We start from the raw sequence: 22,972 nt of genomic DNA, 5'->3' as shown, positions 1-22,972 counted from the left end.
CAGATTTCATACCACTAGGCCACCTACGCGGTGGAAAGATTGGCGGCAGCCTATTATAATATAGAAGAACAAAATCTTAATTTCAGCATATTAAATATCTAGGGTTCTAAACCTTGGTCAACTGTGGTGTTTGTTCCACAATATCATATATTTTGTAGTGTTTCGGGTGTATATGAGGAAGTTGAATCAGTACGAGAGATCTACAGCGATTTTCACAGCGATTATATGGGTTTTACGTAATTTTTCTTGCGGGTGACTTTTGCCATTGGTAAAGCTAGTGGTTATATATAATAGTTACTACCGTATTCTAGGGCTAAGAAGTCGGGAGGTCAACCTAGAGTAGTCTCGATCCCAATGGATCCCTTTTTTTATCTATAAAGAGGTAGAAATTATATACCAGATACCAGAAAGTAGATATCGAGCATCTCAGCCAGGAAAACTGTACCTAAAGCCCCAACTCACCCACATCAGCCCTCGGCCGCACCCCCTCCACCATATCCGCCACGACCCTCCCAGTCCCCAGCGACAGCGAGATCCCCCAAGGACCATGACCAGAAGCCACAAACACACCACCGTGGCCATCAGTCCTCACGCCGCCTCCCAGTAAATCATCGTCTACCCGGCATACTACAGGCGTTCCCCGATCGGAGACAGGACGGAAGCAGAGTCCCTCACGAAGAACCTCCAGATCATCTGTGTCGCGTACCCCAGCATCCTCACGCATGAGCTTACCCATCAATTGGGCTGACACAGCCTCTAGCCTCTTCATCTCATTCTGATCGATCAAACTGCGAGACTCCTCTGCCCGACCCGGCAGTGGCATGTCCGGATCGTTCAGCCCAGCAATGTAGATCTCGCCGCCCTGTCGCGAGAAGATCTCGGGGCTGAAGCCGCAGGAGAAGGGGTTTGAGGTGAAGACAGCGTGGCATCGTCCTCCGTATGTTTGTCGCTCGTGTTCCAGGGTGTGTCTAGGAGAACGGAGGACGAGAGAGTATCCAGCCAACTGCGAGACGGAGATGGAGACCGGAGCGGAAGGGAAGAGCTCCTCGAAGACACGCGACGTCCAAGCTCCCGCACAGATAACCAGATGGGTACACGGGATCGTGGAAGCTTCCTGTGAGACGAGATCGACAATTCGGACGCCAGTAATACGCCCGTCTGCGTCGGTCACGAGCGAAGTAGCCTTAGCCGGATGGTGGAGCTCTACACCGCGAGATATAGCCGTATCCATCAGAAACCGACATAGTTTCAGCGGATCACTGGATAATCATTAGCCTACTACCCAACACTCAACTCAAGGGCAATACCAACACCTGGGCAGTATCGACATCACTGATCCTCTCCACCTCCACGCCCGGCTGAACCGTCAACCAAGCCGGAGCCCCCATCGCAGTCCCCAGAGTCGACCCAGAAGCAGTCTCCGCTCGACTAGCCCCCCTATCCATCCAGCCGTCACCACGAGTGCCATTTCCTCTTATAATCCTCGCATCATAGCTCAATGCCGTTCCTTTCATATACCCCCACCTCTCCACCCCACCATGCTCAACAGACAGACTCTCATGCAGCCCAAACGAAAGCTCACCCAAAGAAGCAACAGCTGGTGCAAACCAATCCCTGGCCAGAAACCCAGCCGCATACCCCGACGCAGAATTAAATAGTTGCGACGAGGATTCCACGACGTGAATATCTCCTGCTGGACGGGTCTCGGATAGGTAGTAGGCGGTTGCCGAGCCGATGATTCCTCCGCCGAGGATTACGGTTGGCATTTTGGGGGTTTGCTTCGGGGGTTCTGTGTTTTTGGTTTGTTTTTGGATTTTGTTCCTGATTCTGGGGAAAGTAGATTGGGACTTGATATGTAATCATCGGGGAGGGTTGCATTGCTTATCCTGTGGGGTATTGGCGAATTGCGGAGATGTGGCCGTCGGGTTTGATACTATCTCGGAGGCTAGTGATAGTGGTTTCTTCACGATTACTGGACAACGAGGTCGAGTGCAAGGATAGGTGATTGATTACTACCTATTAAGTGTGTATGATATGGATCATTTGGACCTCTTCCTCAGGCACCAGATGATGTCATGGCGTGAATGTCCCGACCGGTGATGCCTTGATTTTCAGGTCCGAGAAATCTTTGGGGAAAATGGCATTGGTTCGGACGAGAGTCAATTCAAATCAAGGAACTCATCCTACTTAGATTCTATGATTGGCCGACTGCCAGCGATGTGTAATACAAGGGGAATGATAAATAGCGACATGTTCTCCCCAGGTGATTCAGATAGTCGTCGCAGTGACCTGCGACAAGGTGTCAAGGTATACATACACTCGTCACTTGATAACACAAGATGGTCACAACCAGGCCCCAAACATTAGTCGGCAAAGTCGCTATTGTGACAGGCGCAACGAGAGGAATCGGCGCCGGACTGGCTGAAGAATTGGCCTGCCGAGGAGCTAAAGTGAGCAGAGTATACCCTGAACCCCATTCGCCGTCCCTTATCTAACAGCTGAATTAGGTTTTGATAACATATTCATCATCCAGCAGCGGACCCATCGCGGACCAATTAATCGAGCACATCAAAGGCTTCACCAACGGTGCAAGTGCAGCCAAAGTCCGCGCCGACCTCCGCGAACAACCCGCCGGACAGACGATTGTCGAAGCGTCGACCCAAGCGTTCGGTCCCCACATCGATATCTTGGTTAACAACGCCGGTGTGGAACTAGTGAAGTCCATTTCGGATCTCACGGTGGAAGATTACAACCTCGTCTACGACCTGAACGTCCGCGGCGCCATCTTTTTAACACAGGCTGCTCTCCCGCATCTGCGTGCGCCCGGCCGGATCATCAATATGAGTTCGATCGGTGCACGGGCGGGATTCGCCAATCTGTCGATATATTGCTCGTCCAAGGCCGCCTTGGAGGGCTTGACGCGGTGTTGGGCTGCGGAGTTGGGCGATGCCGGGCATACGGTGAATGCTGTTAATCCGGGGCCGGTGCAGACGGCTATGCTGGAGAATATTCCGAAGGAGTTGGTGGAAATGCAGAAGTCTGTAACGCCGGTGGAGCGTCGGGTTGGGACGATTGACGATGTTGCGCAGGTTGTGGCGTGGCTTGCTTCCGAGGAGAGTCGATGGGTTTCGGGGCAGGCGATTGCCGCTTCTGGGGGGTACGCGATGTATTGATTCTTGGGTACGTTGGGTGTTGGAGGTCGCAGATAGAAGTCAAATAGTCTATGGGATACCGATGGTTGGAGTCTGTAAGAAGTGTAAAAGAGAGACTATGTTGAAGATTTCATTTGAGAATAACAATTGCCAATGAGAGACAAAATACTGCATGAATACTGTATCCACGCGTTGTGTGCAAAACAAACTATGCCTGGTTCTGATATGTATACGGCTACTTATATGTGTGGCGCCTCTGTATCCCTTATAAGCATTAAATACTTGCCATGTCCGCAGCTTCGGGATCGGTCACCATGTGAACAGCGTCAAAAGGCTGGTGTGTAATGGTGCTGCAGTTTCCTGTAGTCTTCCAACTAGCGAAGCGCCCATCAATAAAGGCCAACCACTCAGGGGAACTCGCAGTCAGCACATCAGAGTGATCCATTCCAGGATACAACCTGAGGTGGGCCTCGTTCCCGTAACGACAGGCGTCTTTGAACGAGCTAATGGTAATCTGGGGCAAGACGGCTGTGTCATTCAAGCCCTGGATGATCATCATAGGCTCCCCGGCCCTGTCACCATTGGCGGGAGCGACCATATCCTGCCACTTCTGGAAGTCCGGATTGTTTTTGATTGCTGAAGTAAAGAGATCTGAAGGTTTTAGTCCATAAGCGAGCGACATGATACCGTAATTACATGCTTGTGCCATATCGGCAATCTTTGTTCGATTCTGGAGTGTTTCGGCAAACGGCGCGCGGCTCATGTTTGGGAAGACACGCTCAATGGCAAACGGTAGCCAGATGGTCTCATAGAGGATGTCGTACGACGCATAATCGGAGGTCTGAGATAGTGACTCGACACCAAGTAGAGTCATGTCGTAAATCTTGGAGGCAGGTGCTAATGCAACAGTGCCCAGGTACTTTCCGGCGGTCCCAGTTTGAAGCAACTTGCTCTCCGAAAGCTTCCAGACGGAGCCACCTCCCTGAGAATGCCCAACACCCATCCATCCATCTGTGAAGAGCCCAGGGAAGGCTTTCCGAGCGGCAACCATACTATAGTAGAGATCATTGGCATGCGCAGGGAAACTAAGGTATTTATGTTCCGTGTAATTGTTTCCGAGACCAGCATAGTCAGGCGCGATGATGGCGTAGCCCTTCTCAATGAGGATACTCCAGCTGGTATAGTCGTAGAGAGTTGGAGTAGTGGATGGCGGGCATCCAGCAAACACGCCGATGGTGCCGTGGGCGTAGGCAATGGCCGGGTACTTTTTGTCCTTTCGGAACGATGTATAAGGTATTCCGATGAATCCCGTAGCCGGGACGAGGGACCCGTCTAGGTCTTGAGAAGTATATTGGAAGCGGTAGGCAGACATGCCACTGATAACATCGAGGTCATTTGGGTCAATGGCTTCAAACTTCAACAGATCACCGGGTTGGGATCGGGAGAAATTGGATGCCGTGGCATAAAAGCCGAATTCAAAATCAGTCCCGAACAGCGTCCGGTCCTCAGCTTGCGCATAGTCAAAAACCGCCTGGCAAGTAGTATCGCACCCGTAGGTCTCAAGGGTTGCAGTTGATAGGTTAAAGTTTGCAGCAGCTGGAGCAACAGTCAAAGATGGGACGGCTAAGCCGAGAAGTATAACCAATGCTAGCATGGTTGGCCGTACAGAACTATGAGTATTAGACACGAGTTATAGAGAACGAGACATAAGAAAAAAAGCCATCGAGAAGATCGGGCAGCTCTCATGTCTTATAGATATGAATTCGTCAGCTCTCATGTCGAGATAGGGCTTCGTTTCCGACCCCAGATGCCACTATTCTGCTTTGGGCAACAATGTCGCGAAAGTGGGGAAACCCTAGAACAAGAACCTCGGGCAGTTAACTCCTGGACCAACTTCGCATCTGCCTTTGCCTCGTACTTTCGAATGACTCGTCAGAAAAACGTAAACCCTTCACTGATGGCAGTTGGTCGTTTTCGATTTCGGTAGAATGCCCTGTGGTGCCCATGATAGCCGCCGTCTCGGTCACCGGTGCGAACGCTGCCGGAGAGATCATAGCAAAGTATGCAGGAGTATCCATACCCCCTGAACTTTTCAGTCATACTGATCCACTTAGTGTGACGGATCTCGGCCATGCCTTGCATGTAAGCGAAAAGGAGTGGAGTGTGCCTCCCCCTGCGCATCGGGATCTACTTTGTCCATCGTCCAAAGTTATCCTCTCCTTGGCTCACGGCCGTGCAAGCCACTATCCACGGACAGACCTGGGCACTATACTAATGCGTTCTTTTTTGCCCTTGGGCTGTCGCCTACACTCCTTACAGCATTTTCTATCAATGCAATGGCGTCCATGATCCAGGAGAATAAGATACTTCAAGATACAGTCTCGTTGGTTGGGGGCTTCTACGCCTCTCGTAGCTCGAACTTGCTGACATTCTCGAAGAACGAGAAAAGAGACCTAGTGATTCAATGGCACCAGCTGCAGAAGTCTGTTGCACTCGGCATTCAAGAGGTGTCCAGTGATGGCAAATCAGATGTCCTTTTAGCCTGTGCTCTTCTGCTCAGTTTTGTTCAGGTAATGATATTGGGCTGCGCATGAGCAGTTTACGATCCTTGGCTTACAACCACTAGATCCTGGATGACATTTCAGGGAGATCATGGTGTGCATGGGTTTACCAGTTGCATGTCTTTGTCTGGCGAGATGGGAAATTTGTCGCACCATCTACACCTCTCCTGCGGTCGATGCGCAGGTTAGCCCGTATCATGAATGCGTTGAGGGCTCTTTGTCTAGAGCAAGACCTCGACCTTGCGCTACCCTTTCGTTCGCACGATTTGGGTTCAAGGGTGGACCACCTGCCTCCGCATGGGCAGGATGCATCCGCATTGTCCGATGACCAACTCCTGGACTACTTCTGCGAGGACCTTGAGATGTGGGCTAAGTTGCAGTGGCTGTGAGCAGAATATCGCTTTTCGGGCATGCAAAAGATTGAAACTAACAAATTGCAGGACCGCAGATTGGAAAACCAAAAGTAAGGAGTTGGGTTTGCAGCTGGATCCCACAAATCGCATATTCCCTGGAAGGAGATTATCTGAACTCGAATACGGGGGGGTAGAGTTGACCTGTACTGCGTCTCAATTCCAGCGGGATATAATTGCCTCCTTGCTTTGGTACAATAGTGAAAAAGGTAGGAGCCTTACAAACACCATGTTAGCGTTTTACCACTGCGTTAACGTCGACATCTCGCTGATGTTCTGTGATTCGGTCTGGCTCTCTCTGAATTGTGAACTACCAGTAATGACACACCAGATGAGTTATGAACAAGCGACGAATGCGCTGCAACATGCAGAAAACGGCCTTCAAAGTTCATATCTTGAGGCTATTTTCTACGCCCCAACTTTGTATACAGTCAGCATGACGAGGAGATACAAGTCCGAACGGAGTCGCATAGTGGATTTTATTAGCCAGCTGAAGCAGAAGGGCTTTTTTGTTGCCGATCAGTTTTTATCCGTGATTGAAGAAGCATGGGCCGCTAGATGACAGCGATTTTGTATGATACCCAAGTTAGAGCAGCAGCGATAGAGTTACTTATTGATGCAGCACGCGACCCCACATGATCATTCATGCCTCAGGTATCTGCCCCTCATTTCGTGCAGAAATTACATCACCGCCAATGGGAGCTCGTTTCTGTTCCACATCGTCGACCGAGGTACCCTCGAAGTCAATCCAAACCAAACAACTTCTCCCTTCACTCACCTCAAATCCTGTTCTCATAAACTCGATCTTGGATAATGTCTGCCAAAACAATTATTGTCACCGGTGCCTCGAGAGGTCAGCAACACTACACCAGAACCGTCAACACGAGATTTATTAACAAAGATCTCCTGCAGGTATCGGTCTCGCAATCGCCAAGTACCTCCTCACCTCCCCTCAATCGCACAACGTCGTCGTGATCGCTCGTAGTGTCGAGCCCCTTCAGAAGCTGAAGGAGCAATACACCAAGCAGGTGGAGGTGCTCAATGGCGATCTCGCCGATCTGTCCATCGGCCAGAAGGCCGTCGATCTAGCCCTCAAATCCTTCGGCCGTCTGGACGGAATGGTTCTGAACCACGGTGTGCTGGGACAAGTGGGCAAGATTGCTGAAGCCGATCCAGAGCAGTGGAAGCAGGGATTCGACGTAAACTTCATCAGCTTTGTTGCCTTTGTAAGTTTATGACTTCCCTGGCAGGGTGCCAGATCGGATGGACATTAATTGGTTGGGCAGATCAAAGCTGGTCTTCCGGCGCTTCGTGAGACGAAGGGCAAGCTTGTCTTCACCTCTTCCGGTGCTGCCGTGTCAGCGTACAGAGGCTGGGGTCTGTATGGCGCAACCAAGGCAGCGATGAACCATCTTGCGCTTACCCTGGGCGAGGAAGAGCCCGACGTACGACAATCTCGATTCGGCCCGGAATGGTTGATACCGAGATGCAGCGCGAGCTGCGAGAAGACCATGCTACTACGCTGGAACCCCAGGTCCACTCCAAGTTTACTACGGTCCACAAGGATGGAAAACTCCTCAAGCCGGAACAGCCTGGTCATGTCATGGCCAAGTTAGTGCTTGATGGCCCCAAGGAATTGTCGGGTAAATTTCTATCGTAAGTTTCTACGACTCTGAATCCTACGGCAAAGCTGACCCAAACAGGTGGAATGACAAGGCTCTCGATGCCTTTCAGGCGTAAATTACAACCTATCAGCTTAATAGACAGTTAGCATAAACCGCCTTATGAGAAGATGATACATATAGAGCAGCAAATTGGGGTAGTAATCAGCCGAAAGATGAAAAGCAGGTACATTTTCATAAGCATTAGATGCAGAGCACCTTCATACTTAGCATGGAATGTGTATTTGTTCATCATACAAAGTTGTAGATATAAGAAAAAAGCTCGAAGCTTACCTTGTTATAACAGGTTCGTCGCATTGTGATCCGATTCTTAAGCCATGAAAAATTCCTAGTTTACTTCAGGATTGTTAGTGAAGGCCACAAACATTCTTCACGACAAAATAGACAAGTGTAAATAATTTTCAGTAGTCCGTTTGGCTTGGACAGTGTACGTCACCATGAAAGGTCTGATAGGGGCGACAACATTGTTCATCATTGTAGTAGAGGGAATGTAGGAAGGTAAATAAACATACCATTTGTGTTAGTACTGCACACGGCTGCAGTTTGAAGAGTTTTGAATTCCTCAGCATCATAAGGACATTCTCGCTTCCCATTGTTGTGGGAGAAAGCGTGTGTGGAAAAGAACAGGGGAAAAAAAAGCTGCAGAGCCAAGAAATAGTCCTCAAAGCGGTAGGATTCTGCCACCAGTACCCACTGGTTGTTCCGTGCCGACGCAGTCCGCGTCTGGCATTCGATCGACGCTACTATTTATTGTAAGTATAGTCCCCGCGCATTGGGAAAAAAAGTGATCCTTTACCTTGACAACAGCTTTTCTGTGCGTGTGAGCGTGTTTCTCTTCCAACCATCTCACTTCAATAAGGGACATCATGTCAGATCGCGAATTTAGTTGTAAGTATTGTGTACCTGGGTCTTGGCGCATGCTGTTGGAAGAGTGCTGGCGCTGATCTACTACAGCAAACGATGACCTGTCGCTTCCTAAAGGTATGCATCCGAGTCACTCGGTTTTGATTGTTCCAAGCTCCTCGCCCAAGTATCATTACGCTAAATGTCTCGACTACGCGTACCTTGTCGCTTGAAGATGGCGACATAACATCTCTACGTACCTACTGCCAGCGCACCCCATCCTAACTGATCGCGATTATCTAGCGACGGTCCAAAAAATCATCACCGAGATTCTGCCCCCTTCTTCCGGCCAGACCTTCTCCAAAGACGCTCGCGATCTCCTGATGGAATGTTGCGTCGAATTCATCACCCTGATCTCCTCCGAAGCCAATGACATCAGCGAGAAAGAGGCGAAGAAAACAATCGCCTGTGAGCATGTAGAGCGGGCTCTGCGTGATCTTGGGTTTGGCGATTATATCCCCGACGTGCTTGCTGTGGCAGAGGAGCACAAGGAGCAGCTGAAGGTGGGTGGAATCACTACGTGCTGTGTCTAGAGGGACGCACTTGCTAACGCGTATCTTGCTCTATAGTCGCGAGAAAAGAAGCAAAGCAAGATGGAGCAGAGTGGACTGTCGGAAGAGGAGCTGCTACGACAGCAGCAGGAGCTGTTCCGCTCTGCTACGGAGAAGTACCACGCTGCCCCGGAGTAAATGTCTGGGTTGGATAAATGAATATGAAATGCGTTTGACTCTTGCTGGTCATAGAGGGAACGGGTTCGGAGTTTTGCCTTTCGGATGAAGAATCTCGGAGTTTAGGTTGTCTGGAATTGAAACCATGGTTTCTGAACGGGTTGGTTGGCTTTTTATTTCTTCTTTTCCTTAAGTATAGTTGCATTGATATCTCGACTATTGCCATTCAGTACACGCAATACTTGGACGTATGTAATACCAATGGTGTATAGATTGTAATCTTACAATATCAACATACCTTTCCTACTTGCACGGGATTGAGCAATCCATGAATATTGAAGCATGAAGCTTTGGATGCTTAGACATGCAGTCAGCGTATCAATAAGCAGATTGTATGCAGTGCCGTCCTTTGTGTGGTAAAGATGGTAGATTGAGTGATGTACCTCTAAATGGAAGCACAGACGTGACGGGCGCGCTTAGCCCGAACGGGTAGCCGCCCAACCTCCCGCGCGCGCAAAGTGTCGCCCGCTGCAAACACCGCGGAGCATCCTGAGGCCGCGAGAGTATTGCGACGATTCCCCAAGCCTCATCGTCCACCATGCCGCCTTTCAAAGATGAGCACATTTTGGTACGTCACCCTCCATTCACTGGTGCCCCCAAACCCGGAATACTCCCGTACTAATCCCGTCCCTCTAGATAATTGCGCCAGGCTCGCAGGTGACCCTGGCGCAACTGGGTCTTCCCGAATCATTCACACCCGCTCGCTATCGCTTCCCCACGCGGATGTTCCCTGCCGCAAAGAAGGGCGAATTTGAACCATATAAGATCCGTGAGAGGCGGCAGGAAGGGAAACCTAGCAATGGGACGGACGCGCCCAAGGAGGATGTGGAGATGAAAGATGCGGAACCCTCCGCTCCAGAAGGCACAGGCAACAACGAGGCCACCCCCAAGCCCGAGAATGGAGAGCAAGAGGGCAAGAAAGAGCCAACAGAGGGCCAGGAAACCAACGGAGAGACGAAAAAGGAAGCCCAGGAGATCTTCTATGAGGAGGATGTTACATCGGATGAGGGAGCTATCTACCCTCTCGAGAATGGGCACATTGTCGACTGGCCGTGTTTCTTTGCCCTCCTGACACATGTTCACAATACTCTCAGCCCTCCATTTCACACGCCGATCATGCTTATCTCCCAACCGGCTTGGTCAGCGCGCGACCGAGAGGCAATCACGCAGTTTGTGTTTGAGAAGTTCAAGACGCCGGCCTTCTGCATGATGGATTCTGCTCTCGCCATCTGCTATGGATACGGCACCTCGACAGCGGCGGTTGTCGATGTTGGCAAAGGGAAGGTGGACGTCACTGCCGTCACTGATTTCCTGGTTAATGAACATGGACGAGGGATTGCCCTGCACGGTTGCGGTGGAGATTACATGACGGACAGACTTCAAGAACTGCTAGGGTCAAAGGGCTTCTCAAGAGAAATGTGCGAGCAGTTGAAGAGGAGTAACATTACCGAGATTCTACCCGCTGGAACGCCCTTGCCCGGCACCGCAGCCACCGCACGACAGAACCCCAACCCTGCCGCGTCAGCTTCTACGGGAGGACAAGAGGGAGGCCCCAGTGATGCCGTTCCCCGCGGCCCTGGTGAAGGCACTCAAACTGGCCCGGAAGGCACCAACGGAGAAGATGAGGATGAGGGCGTGCTGGATGTTGCAGCTATTGTTAGCGGCAACACCAGCGAGTTCCTAGCAAACCGAGAGAAAGAGAAGGCGGAGAAATCCAGTTCGAAAAAGGGCTCGATTGACCAAGGTGGGAAGCCTATTCGTCTTCCCAACTCCAAGAAAGAGAAGGCGTCGTTCCAATACGAGGAGTACGCCCGTTTGGAGCCGGAAAAAGATGCACCCAACGCTCCTCCACGATACATCCGCCAGACAAGAGAGATCGAAGTTGGTGTTGAGCGTTTCTTGTCTGCGACTCCGAAGCAAAAAGCCGGGGAGCGTTTGACCAGCAATATTCTTGAAGATATTGCAACGCAAATCCACCATACTATCCTTGCTGTGCCCGATGCCAGCAAGCGCAGCGAACTTTGGGATTCGTTGGTCGTTGTTGGTAACGGTAGTAAGATTAAAGGTATGAACCTTTGTTTTTGACCTAGTATCGCCAGAGTCGTTAATCAACGTATGTAGGATTCACCCAAGCTCTGCTTAACACGATCACACAAAAGTTCGTTCTCTCGCCATCTGCCACCATTTTCACTTCTGAGCTCCCTTCCAATTTCTCCACCCCTATGCCGACCGGAGGAACCAACACTCCTGCACCTGGTCAAACTGGACCGTACAATACTCCTGGCCACAGCGTGAACCCCTTGCTTGTTGCTGCAACACATTCGAACAACCCGGCGGCTGGAAACATGGCCCCAGGGACCCCATCAATGGATCCTTCTATGGCTTCCCACTATCGCTCTACCGGCCATTCTCAGACCCCAACCTCTGTCAAGACCCTGAAAGCCCCAGAGTACTTCCCCGAGTGAAGGAGCACAGCAACTCCAATGCTCCTGGTACCAGCGGGTCTGCAGGAATGAACAACGGTCCCAACGCTGGGCCCGGTGGCCCAGGTGCGCCCAGTGGCGGTCATGGCATGGAGGAAGCAGTATTTCTAGGAGCCCAAGTCGCTTCTAAGGTTGTTTTCGTTATTGATCAAGGGCTCAGTAAGGGATTCATGACCCGTGTCGAGTATAATGAGAATGGGCCCTCTGCAATCCATGAATATTCCATGTGATTGTCATTAATAGAATTAGTATATGGAATTCAACACTTTGTCTTCTGTCAACCAGGGTTGAATTCAACAAGAAAATGGTTTCTTTCGTCTGGGCTTGTCTAATGCGTTGGAGCTTCGTTGAACATGACACACTTGGTCTTCTCACATATGGTTATTGTATTCTACGTGTTGGCGTCCTTGATTAGAAAAGCAACCCTTTGTCAGGATGCGGTAGGATAGGTGGAGTCTGGTTGGAATTCCTAGGTATAGTACTAAATACGACTATTTTTTGTTCCTAAAAGTACTGTAATCGAATCGATCCACCACTAGCAGGTCCATACAATCCTAATAGTACGTGTGGCTTTTGTCTGCCTGAGGTGCAGATTAACCAGATCTGCACTAACCCGATCGGGATGGCGACCTTTCTAGAACACCACGTGACCAGGATAAGGATGCTTATCTTATTTCCGCCTCAGCCTGTCTCCGCCGTCGCGACTTTCTCCCGATATCAGATTTATATGACCAAGAAAGACTGAAAGAACAGTTGATACCTACGCCGTTCACCTGAGCCGAAGAGCTCCCATTATACTTCCAATAAGCCTCACAGCTCACATCCAGGCTTACGCCACCCAACATCTCCCAAAATGCCGCGCGCAGAAGCAGGAAGCACGAAAGCCATCAGCAACAAGATCAAATCTGTACGTCCCATCTAACCCACCGCAAGCATTCAAGAATGAAAATGTGCTAACCAAACACAGAAAGGCCTTCAGCGACTCCGATGGTACTGCCAGATGTGCGAGAAGCAATGCCGAGATGAGAACGGATTCAAATGGTAAGTGAAACATTGCCTCTTCTCGCATGGCCCTCTGCTAATCATCAATTCCTCAAACGCAGTCATACCCAGAGCGAAAGCCACGTGAGAAACGCTCTTTTGGTTGGCGAGGATCCGAGAAAGTATATCGAGGAGTACAGCAAGGAATTTTTGAATAACTTCCTTACTCAGTTGAGGACGTCTCACCAGGAAAAAGCTATACACGCCAACATATTTTACCAGACTATAGTCGCGGATAAGACGGTGAGTTATCTTTCTCTTTCTTTTCTAATCTGTGGTTCGCGTTGGATGGGGGCTAATGAATGCGTATAGCACATACATCTAAACGCTACAAAATGGAAGAGCCTTACACAATTTGTGGCTCATCTTGGACGGGAAGGGCTTTGTCGCGTTGAGGAGACGGAGAAGGGTCTTTTTATTGCGTATATCGATCGGAGTCCGGAGGCGATGAGGCGGAGAGAGGCTCTCTCGAGGAAGGAGCGTCAGGATCGCGGTGATGAGGAGAGAGAGCAACGACAGATTCAGGAGCAGGTCGAGCGCGCGAGACAAAACGCAGACAAGCAGGAGGAGATAGATCCCGAAGCGAGGAATCTGCAGCGGAAGGAGGGCGAGAAAGTCAAGCTTAATATTGGCTTTGGTTCGAAGGCGAACAGCGAATCCAAGACCGAATCCCCGAAACCACAATCTCCCGAGGAAAAGGATAACGCCGCTTCGGCAACGCCGGAGCCTGCCGCTGCTTCTGCATCTCCAGATTCGGCCCCGGTCCCGACCCCCGATTCTGCTCCTGCTCCTGCTCCTGCTCAGGATGCGCCAAAGCCGGCAGTCAAGCTGTCGATGTCGTTGGGTGACAAGAAACCGAAGAATGTGTTTGCTGCTGCTGCAAAGAAGAATCCCCTTGCCGGAAAGAAGGGCCCTGTGATGGAAGCTCCCAAGAAGATGAGTGAGCAGGAGAGGATCATGAAGCAGGAAATGGAGGCAATGGAAAAGAAGCGCATGCGTGGTGGATTTGGAATGCCGAACCCTAAGCGTCCAAAATTGTCTTGAAGTTGACATATCACTGACAATTCCCTTTACATACGTCCAATAGCAATTTGGATACTTGACGACTGTCATCTCACATGTCACGCCGATCCCATATATCCCCCGGGTAGGCCGATTATGGTAGTTGGATGTCGCCAGACTTGTCCAAACCGCGCGGTTGCGGTTACGGAGAGTGATCACTTCCTTATCCGATATATGGTGTGACACTGCTCGGTATGCAGAGACATCATTCTGAGCCCAAAAGTTCTCCCAAGTCTACTGTATCACAAACCAATGAATGATGATACCCAACAAGAAATATATGTTAATTGAGTCTGTTCATGGAGCAAGGATATAGTTTGTAGTGACCCCATGAAGGATTACTTCCGACCTAGGCACATCTTTAGCTATTGAAAGAAACTATAAATTCCATGCTCAGCATGTTCGATGATGACCATGCTCTCCGAATAGACCTTACTCTTGATATTTCCATTTCGCAAAAGCAATAGGTACCTATAACAAATAGACCCAAATAGTCAGCTCTCCCTAGAAGTTCACATACGCTGATATCACATGTTACTCCCAACAGTGGCACGTTAGTGGGCTTTACCCTAGCAACCAATGTCAAGACATCATGCTGTTTTAAGCGCGTTCCCCGAATTCATGTTCTGAATTTAATACTACTTGAATTCTGTCAGCATTCGCTCATATCGCTGACTCAACCGGATCACGCACCCAGGCCTGACCATCGTTCTTACCAAAACGAACCTCACTTCCTTTCTCCTCTTGCAACAAGCTAGTGTGACAACAACCCCCAGGGTAGTTTACGGTACTACAAACGCCATCCTACATAATTTGAGTTGTTTGGATAACAGCCGCTAATATTCTCTCAGCGCCTCCACCATCCTCTACAAGAACCGCTTCAACAAGAAGCCTCGGGACTTTCCACCGGTGCATCATGGAAATACCTGTAAGTCATAATTAACATCATCGCCTTGGAAAACAGAGCCTGATTGGTGTCTAGGCTGAGGAAATGCCAGAAGGATGGACCAACGACCCTGCAATGCTCGAGTTATATTCTCATCCTCGTGGCTCGATAGCCAGTATCGCCCAATGGTTTGGACTCGGAGATATCGAACTGCTCATGATGGGAACCCCAGAATCTGGGAATATGCAGTTTATGATCAAGTCAGGACATGGTTACTACTGGGGGAACCTGATGATAGATGATATCTTTGAGATCAGAAAGCCGAAGACCTTCCCGGAGATTCTGCATGCTCTTGCCACAGAGGGGCATTGTGGATTGAAGTATAAGAAAGTGGATGAAATACCAGAAGGATGGACCAACGACCCTATTATGCTTGAGGATCATTCTCACCCTAGTTCCTCAATAACCAGTATCGCCCAATGGTATGGACTGGGGAATATAAAAGTTGTATTGATGGGAACACCAGAATCCGGGGATATGAAATTTATACTCATGTCAGGAGGTCGTTACTACAGGGGGAATCTGATGACCGACGATATCTTTGAGATTACTAAGCCTAAGACCTTCCCGGCAATTCTGCATACTCTTGCCAGAAAGGGGAATTGTGGACTGCAGTGTAGGAAAGTGGACAAAATACCAGAAGGCTGGACCAACGACCCTGCAATTCTTAGGAGATATTCTCGCCCTGGTTCCTCAATAATCAGTATCGCCCAAAGGCATGGGCTGGGGAATGTCGAAGTTGTATTGATGGGAACACCAGAATCCGGAGATATACAGTATATAATCAAGTCAGGACATGGCCACTACTGGGGGAATCTGATGATCGACGATATCTTTGAGATCACAAAGCCGAAGACCTTCTCGGCAATTCTGCATACTCTTTACAGAAGGGGGGATTGGGCTTTGACGTATAAGAAAGTCAAGCAGGTGGAGGATATCTGAATGGTGCTCCGGTAGCAGGGGGTAGCTGATGATGAAGTCCTAAGTCTGTTTGTTCCTTCCAATCCAGATGTTCCTTCCGAATAGGACAAGTGAGAGCATGACAATCGTCTACTGCATTTGCTGTCTATTGTAGCCCTGTAGAATCAATTAGAGAGTATCGTTGAAGGTACTTCACTATGACTGAGCATCTTATTCCCTGGCTGAATGGCCGACTGGATCTTCGCCAGGCATACACGTTCGACCGTAACAATATCATTGCGATGTTGCAAAACATCGTACTTTCCCCTGTTGTATACGGCGTTATCCCGCAGAATGTAACCAGACTGATATCGATACACCAGGACATCACTCGTCTTCGGTAAGCTATTACTAGGGAGGCAAATGTATCTTAATATAACTAACCTAGATAAAAGATGCCCGGATGGCCAAGATTACCTCGCCCCGGCACCACCGCAGAGTATCGACCGCCAACTTCATCCCCGTTGGCCTAGAGGGATCGCAAGGTTCCAACTTAGAAGGTCGACCTATGATGGAGTCGAATACTGGGCACTCCCAGACCTCCTTGGGCTCTTTTTGAGCTCTTTGGGTCCAGCTCCAATGGGGGCGACTAAGCGGAACTTTTACCTCCCGGTCACGGCTGTCTATGGACAGTGGTGTACCAAGCTTCTTACGGGGGGGGATGCCAAGGGTATACCAGTGTTCTTGGACAGATGGGAGGGAGTTCTCTCTTGGTGCTCCAGAGGAGGCTTTGCTGTCCAGGAAGGGATAGGGTCCTGGCCGGCCGTCTTAGATCGTGCTAGGTACGGCATTATAAGGTCTCCAGAGCTACAGATCACTTGGTCGCAGACGTGGACTCCTACTCTCCAGAGATTAGGGGGACACGGGTGGCCTTTTGGTCGTTGCGCTGAGACCTACCCATTTTGCAAACTTCTCATGTACGTGCCACTTTGTACTAGACCCAGAGACTCTTATTAACGAATCAAAGGGATAAAACCAGAGAAGAGGCAGGGCGGGTGTATGGGTTGGCTTTGTGCGACAAATACATAGGGACCGCACCTGTTTACGTTGATCGGCTGTCTGGAAGGATCTGGTGCCACGTAGCCATGAAAGAGGATAGGGGAAGGTAGGTGCGGCAGTCAGAGGTTGTCGGGAAAGGGCCAGAGCATATACAGGAGACTACTGATCTGGTTGCTCATGAAGTTAGTTGCGTTTATACAAGCTACCTTCCTATGCTTTGTCGTGGCAATGAACAGAAATATATCTCTCGTTTGATGGTCTGCACCGACAGTAGCCTTTGATATATCCACGATTAACCTAAGCAAAGGTAGATCCCATGGGACTTTTGAAATACCTGGACTCTTTTTACATCCGGGAAACACTCTAGAGATGTCTGTTTTGCAATGTGAACACAGATTGAAGCTCACTGAACTGACAGGAGAAGTGGGACCAGGTTCATGCCAGTGATTCGCGCTAACTTGGATCGAGCCCTGAGTCTATCAATAGGACCCACTTGTTCAGCCAGATCTTGAACTCGCTGCATAACTGTGGTCTGCTATGTATGAGATCATGTAGAAAACATTATTAGATTTTTATTTTTTATTTTTATTTTTTATTTTTATTTTTATTTTTTCAAAGCTACCACATGTGTCGATTCAGTCTCGATTGCCTTGTTCGAAGGGAATATTAGGAGAGAATGTGCTATAATGTCGCTGAGCGGCTGACAGAAGCCCTAGTTGAACCCCCCCAGAAGCGAAGATATACCTTTTAGCTATTTGAGAAACTGAGATTACTCGTGCTAACTATACTAAATATCATCCTTGGATTAACAATCATGAACGGATCTGAGAGGCATGATTGCCACCTGAGGCGGAAACGTTAGTCAGCCGGAGATACCCACGTGATCGAGCTATCCAGAATCTTCAAGGAACAGCTCTCTCCAGACATCTCCGCACGGTACGCGCCTCACCTGTCCGGCCATAATCTAGTTAGGTCTTCTATTGCTTTTGCTTCAATTCCTGTCCGGAAGCCTTTCTCTCATTTCGACATTCTTAAATACCCAATTCATAAAATCCACCCCCGCGCATTACCTCGTAACCATGGCCAACTATCTCGCCTCCATCTTCGGTACGGAACAGGACAAGGTCAACTGTTCGTTCTACTATAAGATTGGCGCATGCAGACACGGCGACAGGTGTTCTCGGAAGCATGTCAAGCCTTCGTATTCGCAGACGATCCTGATGCCAAACATGTACCAGAACCCGGCATACGACCCCAAGAACAAGATGAACCCCAGCCAGCTCCAGAACCACTTCGATGCTTTCTACGAAGATGTATGGTGTGAAATGTGCAAGTACGGCGAGCTGGAGGAATTGGTAGTGTGTGACAATAACAATGATCGTAAGTTGGAGCTGTTTCCCGCCCAAGACTCGACTCATGGAGTTGCTACTAACGTCTCTTGACCCTAAGATCTTATCGGCAACGTCTACGCCCGGTTCAAGTACGAAGAAGATGCGCAAAAGGCCTGCGACGCTTTGAATTCCCGCTGGTATGCAGCGCGACCGATATATTGCGAACTATCGCCAGTGACAGATTTCCGAGAAGCATGCTGTCGATTAAATAGTGGCGAAGGCTGTGTGCGTGGCGGATTCTGCAATTTCATTCACCGGAAGGACCCTGGCAATGAGCTCGACCGTGAACTGCGCCTGAGCACGAAGAAATGGTTGAAGGAGCGCGGCAGGGACGCCCGCAGCGTCAGTCGCAGTCCTAGCCCGGAGCCGACGAGGCGGAGATATTAGGTGTGGATTTGCTTTTTGTGTTCTGCATGTGGCGTTGGGGAATTGACCTCTGTCGACTGTAATTTTTTCTATACTGTTATGATATCAAGCCCTGGTTGCGAGATTTATGGCATTTAAATTGTCTCCGGTTGAAGCTTTTCCCTGTAGAGTACCTTTAACTATAATGGCAGTCAACCTTGAGCTACTCGGCATTACCCTATCGGGAAGTAAATGTTGGTCTTGGCAGCCGACGCGGGAGGCGCGTTGACCGCGTTGCAGCATCTCTTCTACACTGCGTCCCCCCCGCAAAACCCCTCGTTGTTGATCTCGCTGCCATAACGATATCCTCTTCATTCGGTAGACTGTCCATAGCCAACATGGCGAGCCGTAGTGATGGGGGTGGCTATGACGATAGCAACCGCGCATTTCTGCAAGCGTTTATGGCCCGATCCACCATGACCTTTGTGGAGGCACGGCCTGTTCTAGCCGCTATTTTCTCTGTGCACGGTATATTATTGATCTCCTCTAGCGATTCATTGTGAGACGTTGAACTGATGTCATACGCCGAGCAGAAGACGAACCTGTCTCTGCGGAAGACGTCACCGAGGACGATCTTGCATCGTACATTGCCGCCGCGAATACCGCCATCTCGCCATTCGATTTGGAAATCAGAAGCACACTCCGCCAGTCGCAGGTAGATCCGGAGGAGTCAGGGACTCAGACACCGGAACGGGTGTATGCTCTTGTCAATACCACCAGTGACGCCTTGACACAGCTGGCGACCACTTACAGCGCGGACGAGATTGCCTTCGTCAAGCGCATCCTCGATGCCATGTTCGATACGAATAATACGAGACGGTCCGAGGCAATGGTTGTTAGCAGCATGCAGGCTATACAGTTGGCCAAGGTCTCGTCCGGAGATGCAAGTCGTCGGGAGTCGAATAACGCGACGCAGAGCCAAGGCGGCGCCGTACAATCGCTAAGCATGTCGCAAGCGGAAACGGTGATGAAGCAGCTCGTGGAGGAGGGATGGCTTGAAAAGAGTAGGAAGGGCTTTTACAACCTAAGCCCGCGAGGGTTGATGGAGCTACGGGGGTGGTTGGTGGCGACGTACAATGATGAGAACGAGGATGGCCGGAGGATGGACAAAATCAAGTTCTGCGCTGCCTGCAGGGATATTATCACAATGGTAGGCTATGAATTCGTCAGGTATTTGTTGCAGAAAGCTGCTGACTGCCCAGGGCCAACGTTGTGGCAACCGTGACTGTGCGGGCCGACTCCATGACCATTGTATCCGCAACTTTTTCCGTATGCAACAGGCGGAGCAGTGCCCCGTGTGCCAGGCTCCATGGCCTGGTGATAAGTTCGTTGGGGAGCGCGCCATCACGGTGACAGAACGCTCTATGCAGGGTAAAAGACGAAGCTCGAATACGCAGCGTCAAAGCGAGGTCGGATCGAGTTCACAAATTCCTAGCGAGGACGGAGCGGCTGATAGTGATTGAGGCCAAGAACCGACTTGATATTCCTGTTGCCCTATAACGGCCAATGAGAGACCAAGCTCTGTGGGGTTCACGACGTCGCGAGATATCCCACCGTTGAGCAGCCATGAGCCGTTCCTAAGGATATCGTGGTAGGCTGCGCAGTCGAGTCGCCACTAGCTCCCTGTTGCTCGCGCACGATGGTGCTCACCCGTTGCCCACATGGGCCTTTGAACACCTGGCTCAGATCAGCCCTTTTATCGACAGGGCGAGTTCCTGTACAAAATATCCCTCATCGACCGACCTAGACTAGTTCAACTAGCAGAGGATCAGCGTCGCCTTAAATGCCCAGTGCTCTATACACCAAATCAGAACTGTCCTCATTCAAACCCACACAAAGACACCATCGAATGAAGGGAAGGCTGTCTCATGAACAGAACAATAATACAATATAATATGTACAACACATCAAGAAACTCAAAGCATGCTCTCATAAATCAATACTGAATCATCATCATCATCAGACCAATCGCAACAACCCACACCTTCACCATCCCACTTCTCACCCTCAGAGTATTCCCACTGTTCCCTCTCACACATGTCCCATCCTTGCAATGAGCCCCACTAAAACAACATTTGCTCCCACAACATTGCGTATCCTTGGGACAGTGATAGCCACTTTCCCCGCAGCAGATATCATATTCCGTATTGTAGCAAGCAGAACGTCCGCATTTAGCATTTCCGGTGCGGCAACAGGTGCCATCAGACGAATCGACGCATTTGCTCAAGCTGGGACAACAGTGGTTTCCACACTAGTGGCAAGGTTAAAAGACGGGCCTTCAAAGTACAGAGATCATAATAAGATCAGGCATACACAGGTAGTGAGGGTGGAACAACACCCTCGTCCACAGGATTCTACTTATGTTAGGACGGCTCTGCTAGTTGTAGGTGTAAACTGAGGACATACTTTCTCCAATATCACAGCGTCCTGCTCTCGAGACGAGACTGTTCTCAACCGAGAAGCCGAATTGCACATTGTCCGCGAACAGCAGGGAGTCGATGCTCGCATTAACATACGCCTCAGGTGCTTGGAGGGACTGCATGGCTGCCTACGATTGTTTATCTGACCTTTACGAAGTAGATCAATATGAAGTACTGAGAGAGTTCATGTGGAGCGAGCGGATACCTCCCCCGCCTATATATACACCAAACGCCCTAGCACCGCTTGGCTTCGCCTCCCCAAGAACGTTCCACTTGATTAAAGAACCGCATGAACATATAGCAGCACATCGAACCTCGGACATTTTGTCATCGTATCTGCGCCAAGAAACGCCCCGTGCCCGAGGACCCTTCCGCCGTGGTGGAGATCCCTCGTATTTTGTCCATGTGGCAGGGCGTTAGTGCGTTCAGCCTTGTGCTGGAGGAATATAACTAATATGGTTATTTGACTCATTGGCGTCTTGTCGGGTGTCGATCGCCCAGGGTTGGACTTAAGTCAGTATGTGAAATATATGTAGCCGTTCTGGCAGGCAGGCAAGAGTATATGGACACTTTATAACCACATGATTGAAATGATGTTCGGAACCGGACTTGATTAGGGCTTCGATCTCTCGCAACTTGTGTGTGCCACGACCCCCGTGAAATTTATATCGAGACATTAAACTCAAAGTATTTCCAATGGTGATATGGAAGATGCTGAGGTTGTAGATGTGGTAAAAGAGAAACCCCTGGATGGGTGGTGCGGTACTCCGCAACTCAGAGGGTTGGCTACGCTGGAGATGACCGCTTCTCCATGGCTTGTGCCATCTGTGAGTTAAACAAGGACCAAACCTACAAAGAACCTCGAGCTCAATGCTTGATTAAAGCCAGGCATTCCTTATTCATGTATAAAGAGATTCTGTTAGAAACACCATGGAACATGGATCCTTTTGTTTGCAGTTTCATTCTCAATTCAACATATATTGCTAATCGAAGAAGATAGTCATTCGTACAAAGACAAGTAGTGTATGGGCCAGTTAATGCCATAAAGACATTGTGCTGGCTCATTCGGCCCAACATAAAGCATCAGAAGTCATTGAACGTCACTGGTATAGTGCATCTGGTCCCCCAGAAGAGAACTAATGGAACATTCAGCATACGATTCTTTCATGGCGGCATAAGGCAGTCAGGTACAGCGCAGGCTTGACCGATTTGATTCTAGAGACCGCTCCTCAACTTTTGCGTGAGCGGACAGTTGACGGCGAGACGGCTCTCCATGTCGCCGTTGACCATGGGTGTGTGTAGCGGCTGTCAGATACTTGATTGCACGAAATGAGATCACGAATGCCGTAGACTGGAACGGAGAGACGGCACTCCCTATCGCGGTTAAGAGGGATCTGACGAGGGTACAGCTTTTGACTAGATGTCCGAATGTCGAGCTCAATCGGTTGACAGCGTCCAACGAAACACCGCTGACTATTGCCATAAGCTCCCCTTTAATAAGTCGCTGTTACTTCGACATAGTTGGCCACCTGTTGAGAAATCCTAGGATTCATATCGATCCAATGTCGGTGCTGGCTATGAAGCATCGTTTTCGACGTATTGAATGGTCGTCATTCTTGTTCTCTGGAGACGTTCTATTGCGCCTTAGGTTTGAATGGGTTTATGCGAAGCAGGGGGGATCCTTTTCTCGTCTCCAGAGCTGTCAGGCACTGGTCCTTACTCTTTTTGCCATCCCTCATTTGGTTTGCTTACTTTCTTTCCTATCATTTTTTGGGCTTCTAGTATCGGGTCTAGTTGTGTGTTGGTTTGATTAGGGCTGGGTACGGCCT

The 22,972-nt window shown here is 49.7% G+C and overlaps 12 protein-coding genes across 12 annotated transcripts; 10 read left to right on the top strand and 2 right to left on the bottom strand.

Annotated features, from left to right (window-relative positions):
- Window positions 1-445: 445 nt before the first annotated feature.
- On the bottom strand, window positions 446-1,766 carry ABOM_003414 (NAD(P)/FAD-dependent oxidoreductase; the record flags this gene model as incomplete). The annotated part of the gene is made up of 2 exons (XM_022530544.1): window positions 446-1,259; window positions 1,312-1,766. The coding sequence occupies 2 exons, from the start codon at window positions 1,764-1,766 to the stop codon at window positions 446-448; spliced, it is 1,269 nt and encodes a 422-aa protein (XP_022392173.1).
- Window positions 1,767-2,339: 573 nt separating this feature from the next.
- Window positions 2,340-3,173, top strand: ABOM_003413 (SDR family NAD(P)-dependent oxidoreductase; the record flags this gene model as incomplete). Its single annotated transcript, XM_022530543.1, has 2 exons — window positions 2,340-2,450; window positions 2,508-3,173. 2 exons carry the CDS (start codon window positions 2,340-2,342, stop codon window positions 3,171-3,173), a joined length of 777 nt encoding a protein of 258 aa, XP_022392178.1.
- A 253-nt stretch (window positions 3,174-3,426) lies between these two features.
- ABOM_003412 (uncharacterized protein) lies at window positions 3,427-4,806 on the bottom strand (the record flags this gene model as incomplete). The annotated part of the gene is made up of 1 exon (XM_022530542.1): window positions 3,427-4,806. The coding sequence occupies one exon, from the start codon at window positions 4,804-4,806 to the stop codon at window positions 3,427-3,429; it is 1,380 nt and encodes a 459-aa protein (XP_022392179.1).
- Window positions 4,807-5,156: 350 nt separating this feature from the next.
- Window positions 5,157-6,685, top strand: ABOM_003411 (uncharacterized protein; the record flags this gene model as incomplete). Its single annotated transcript, XM_022530541.1, has 5 exons — window positions 5,157-5,212; window positions 5,267-5,294; window positions 5,393-5,722; window positions 5,779-6,098; window positions 6,154-6,685. 5 exons carry the CDS (start codon window positions 5,157-5,159, stop codon window positions 6,683-6,685), a joined length of 1,266 nt encoding a protein of 421 aa, XP_022392176.1.
- A 251-nt stretch (window positions 6,686-6,936) lies between these two features.
- Window positions 6,937-7,863, top strand: ABOM_003410 (SDR family oxidoreductase; the record flags this gene model as incomplete). Its single annotated transcript, XM_022530540.1, has 5 exons — window positions 6,937-6,976; window positions 7,036-7,349; window positions 7,410-7,568; window positions 7,616-7,779; window positions 7,827-7,863. 5 exons carry the CDS (start codon window positions 6,937-6,939, stop codon window positions 7,861-7,863), a joined length of 714 nt encoding a protein of 237 aa, XP_022392177.1.
- An 808-nt stretch (window positions 7,864-8,671) lies between these two features.
- nctB (negative cofactor 2 transcription regulator complex subunit NCB2) lies at window positions 8,672-9,397 on the top strand (the record flags this gene model as incomplete). The annotated part of the gene is made up of 4 exons (XM_022530539.1): window positions 8,672-8,693; window positions 8,760-8,786; window positions 8,952-9,211; window positions 9,278-9,397. The coding sequence occupies 4 exons, from the start codon at window positions 8,672-8,674 to the stop codon at window positions 9,395-9,397; spliced, it is 429 nt and encodes a 142-aa protein (XP_022392107.1).
- Window positions 9,398-9,974: 577 nt separating this feature from the next.
- On the top strand, window positions 9,975-12,149 carry ABOM_003408 (putative chromatin remodeling complex subunit (Arp9); the record flags this gene model as incomplete). Its single annotated transcript, XM_022530538.1, has 4 exons — window positions 9,975-10,004; window positions 10,073-11,501; window positions 11,558-11,885; window positions 11,936-12,149. 4 exons carry the CDS (start codon window positions 9,975-9,977, stop codon window positions 12,147-12,149), a joined length of 2,001 nt encoding a protein of 666 aa, XP_022392106.1.
- Window positions 12,150-12,772: 623 nt separating this feature from the next.
- Window positions 12,773-14,004, top strand: ABOM_003407 (putative C2H2 finger domain protein (Kin17); the record flags this gene model as incomplete). Its single annotated transcript, XM_022530537.1, has 4 exons — window positions 12,773-12,826; window positions 12,887-12,960; window positions 13,023-13,203; window positions 13,273-14,004. The coding sequence occupies 4 exons, from the start codon at window positions 12,773-12,775 to the stop codon at window positions 14,002-14,004; spliced, it is 1,041 nt and encodes a 346-aa protein (XP_022392112.1).
- A 934-nt stretch (window positions 14,005-14,938) lies between these two features.
- Window positions 14,939-15,910, top strand: ABOM_003406 (uncharacterized protein; the record flags this gene model as incomplete). The annotated part of the gene is made up of 2 exons (XM_022530536.1): window positions 14,939-14,950; window positions 15,005-15,910. The coding sequence occupies 2 exons, from the start codon at window positions 14,939-14,941 to the stop codon at window positions 15,908-15,910; spliced, it is 918 nt and encodes a 305-aa protein (XP_022392111.1).
- Window positions 15,911-16,086: 176 nt separating this feature from the next.
- ABOM_003405 (uncharacterized protein) lies at window positions 16,087-17,037 on the top strand (the record flags this gene model as incomplete). Its single annotated transcript, XM_022530535.1, has 3 exons — window positions 16,087-16,268; window positions 16,324-16,845; window positions 16,896-17,037. 3 exons carry the CDS (start codon window positions 16,087-16,089, stop codon window positions 17,035-17,037), a joined length of 846 nt encoding a protein of 281 aa, XP_022392114.1.
- Window positions 17,038-18,006: 969 nt separating this feature from the next.
- Window positions 18,007-18,705, top strand: ABOM_003404 (zinc finger CCCH domain-containing protein; the record flags this gene model as incomplete). Its single annotated transcript, XM_022530534.1, has 3 exons — window positions 18,007-18,307; window positions 18,377-18,455; window positions 18,531-18,705. 3 exons carry the CDS (start codon window positions 18,007-18,009, stop codon window positions 18,703-18,705), a joined length of 555 nt encoding a protein of 184 aa, XP_022392113.1.
- A 356-nt stretch (window positions 18,706-19,061) lies between these two features.
- On the top strand, window positions 19,062-20,186 carry ABOM_003403 (non-structural maintenance of chromosomes element 1 family protein; the record flags this gene model as incomplete). The annotated part of the gene is made up of 3 exons (XM_022530533.1): window positions 19,062-19,191; window positions 19,257-19,873; window positions 19,926-20,186. The coding sequence occupies 3 exons, from the start codon at window positions 19,062-19,064 to the stop codon at window positions 20,184-20,186; spliced, it is 1,008 nt and encodes a 335-aa protein (XP_022392109.1).
- Between the last annotated feature and the right edge of the window lie 2,786 nt (window positions 20,187-22,972).

The sequence above is a fragment of the Aspergillus bombycis genome (genome assembly GCF_001792695.1).
Source record: "Aspergillus bombycis strain NRRL26010 chromosome Unknown contig00016, whole genome shotgun sequence".
NCBI lineage: Eukaryota > Fungi > Ascomycota > Eurotiomycetes > Eurotiales > Aspergillaceae > Aspergillus > Aspergillus bombycis.
The sequence above is the reverse complement of the archived record's forward strand: the minus strand, read 5'-3'. Positions and strand labels throughout refer to the sequence as shown.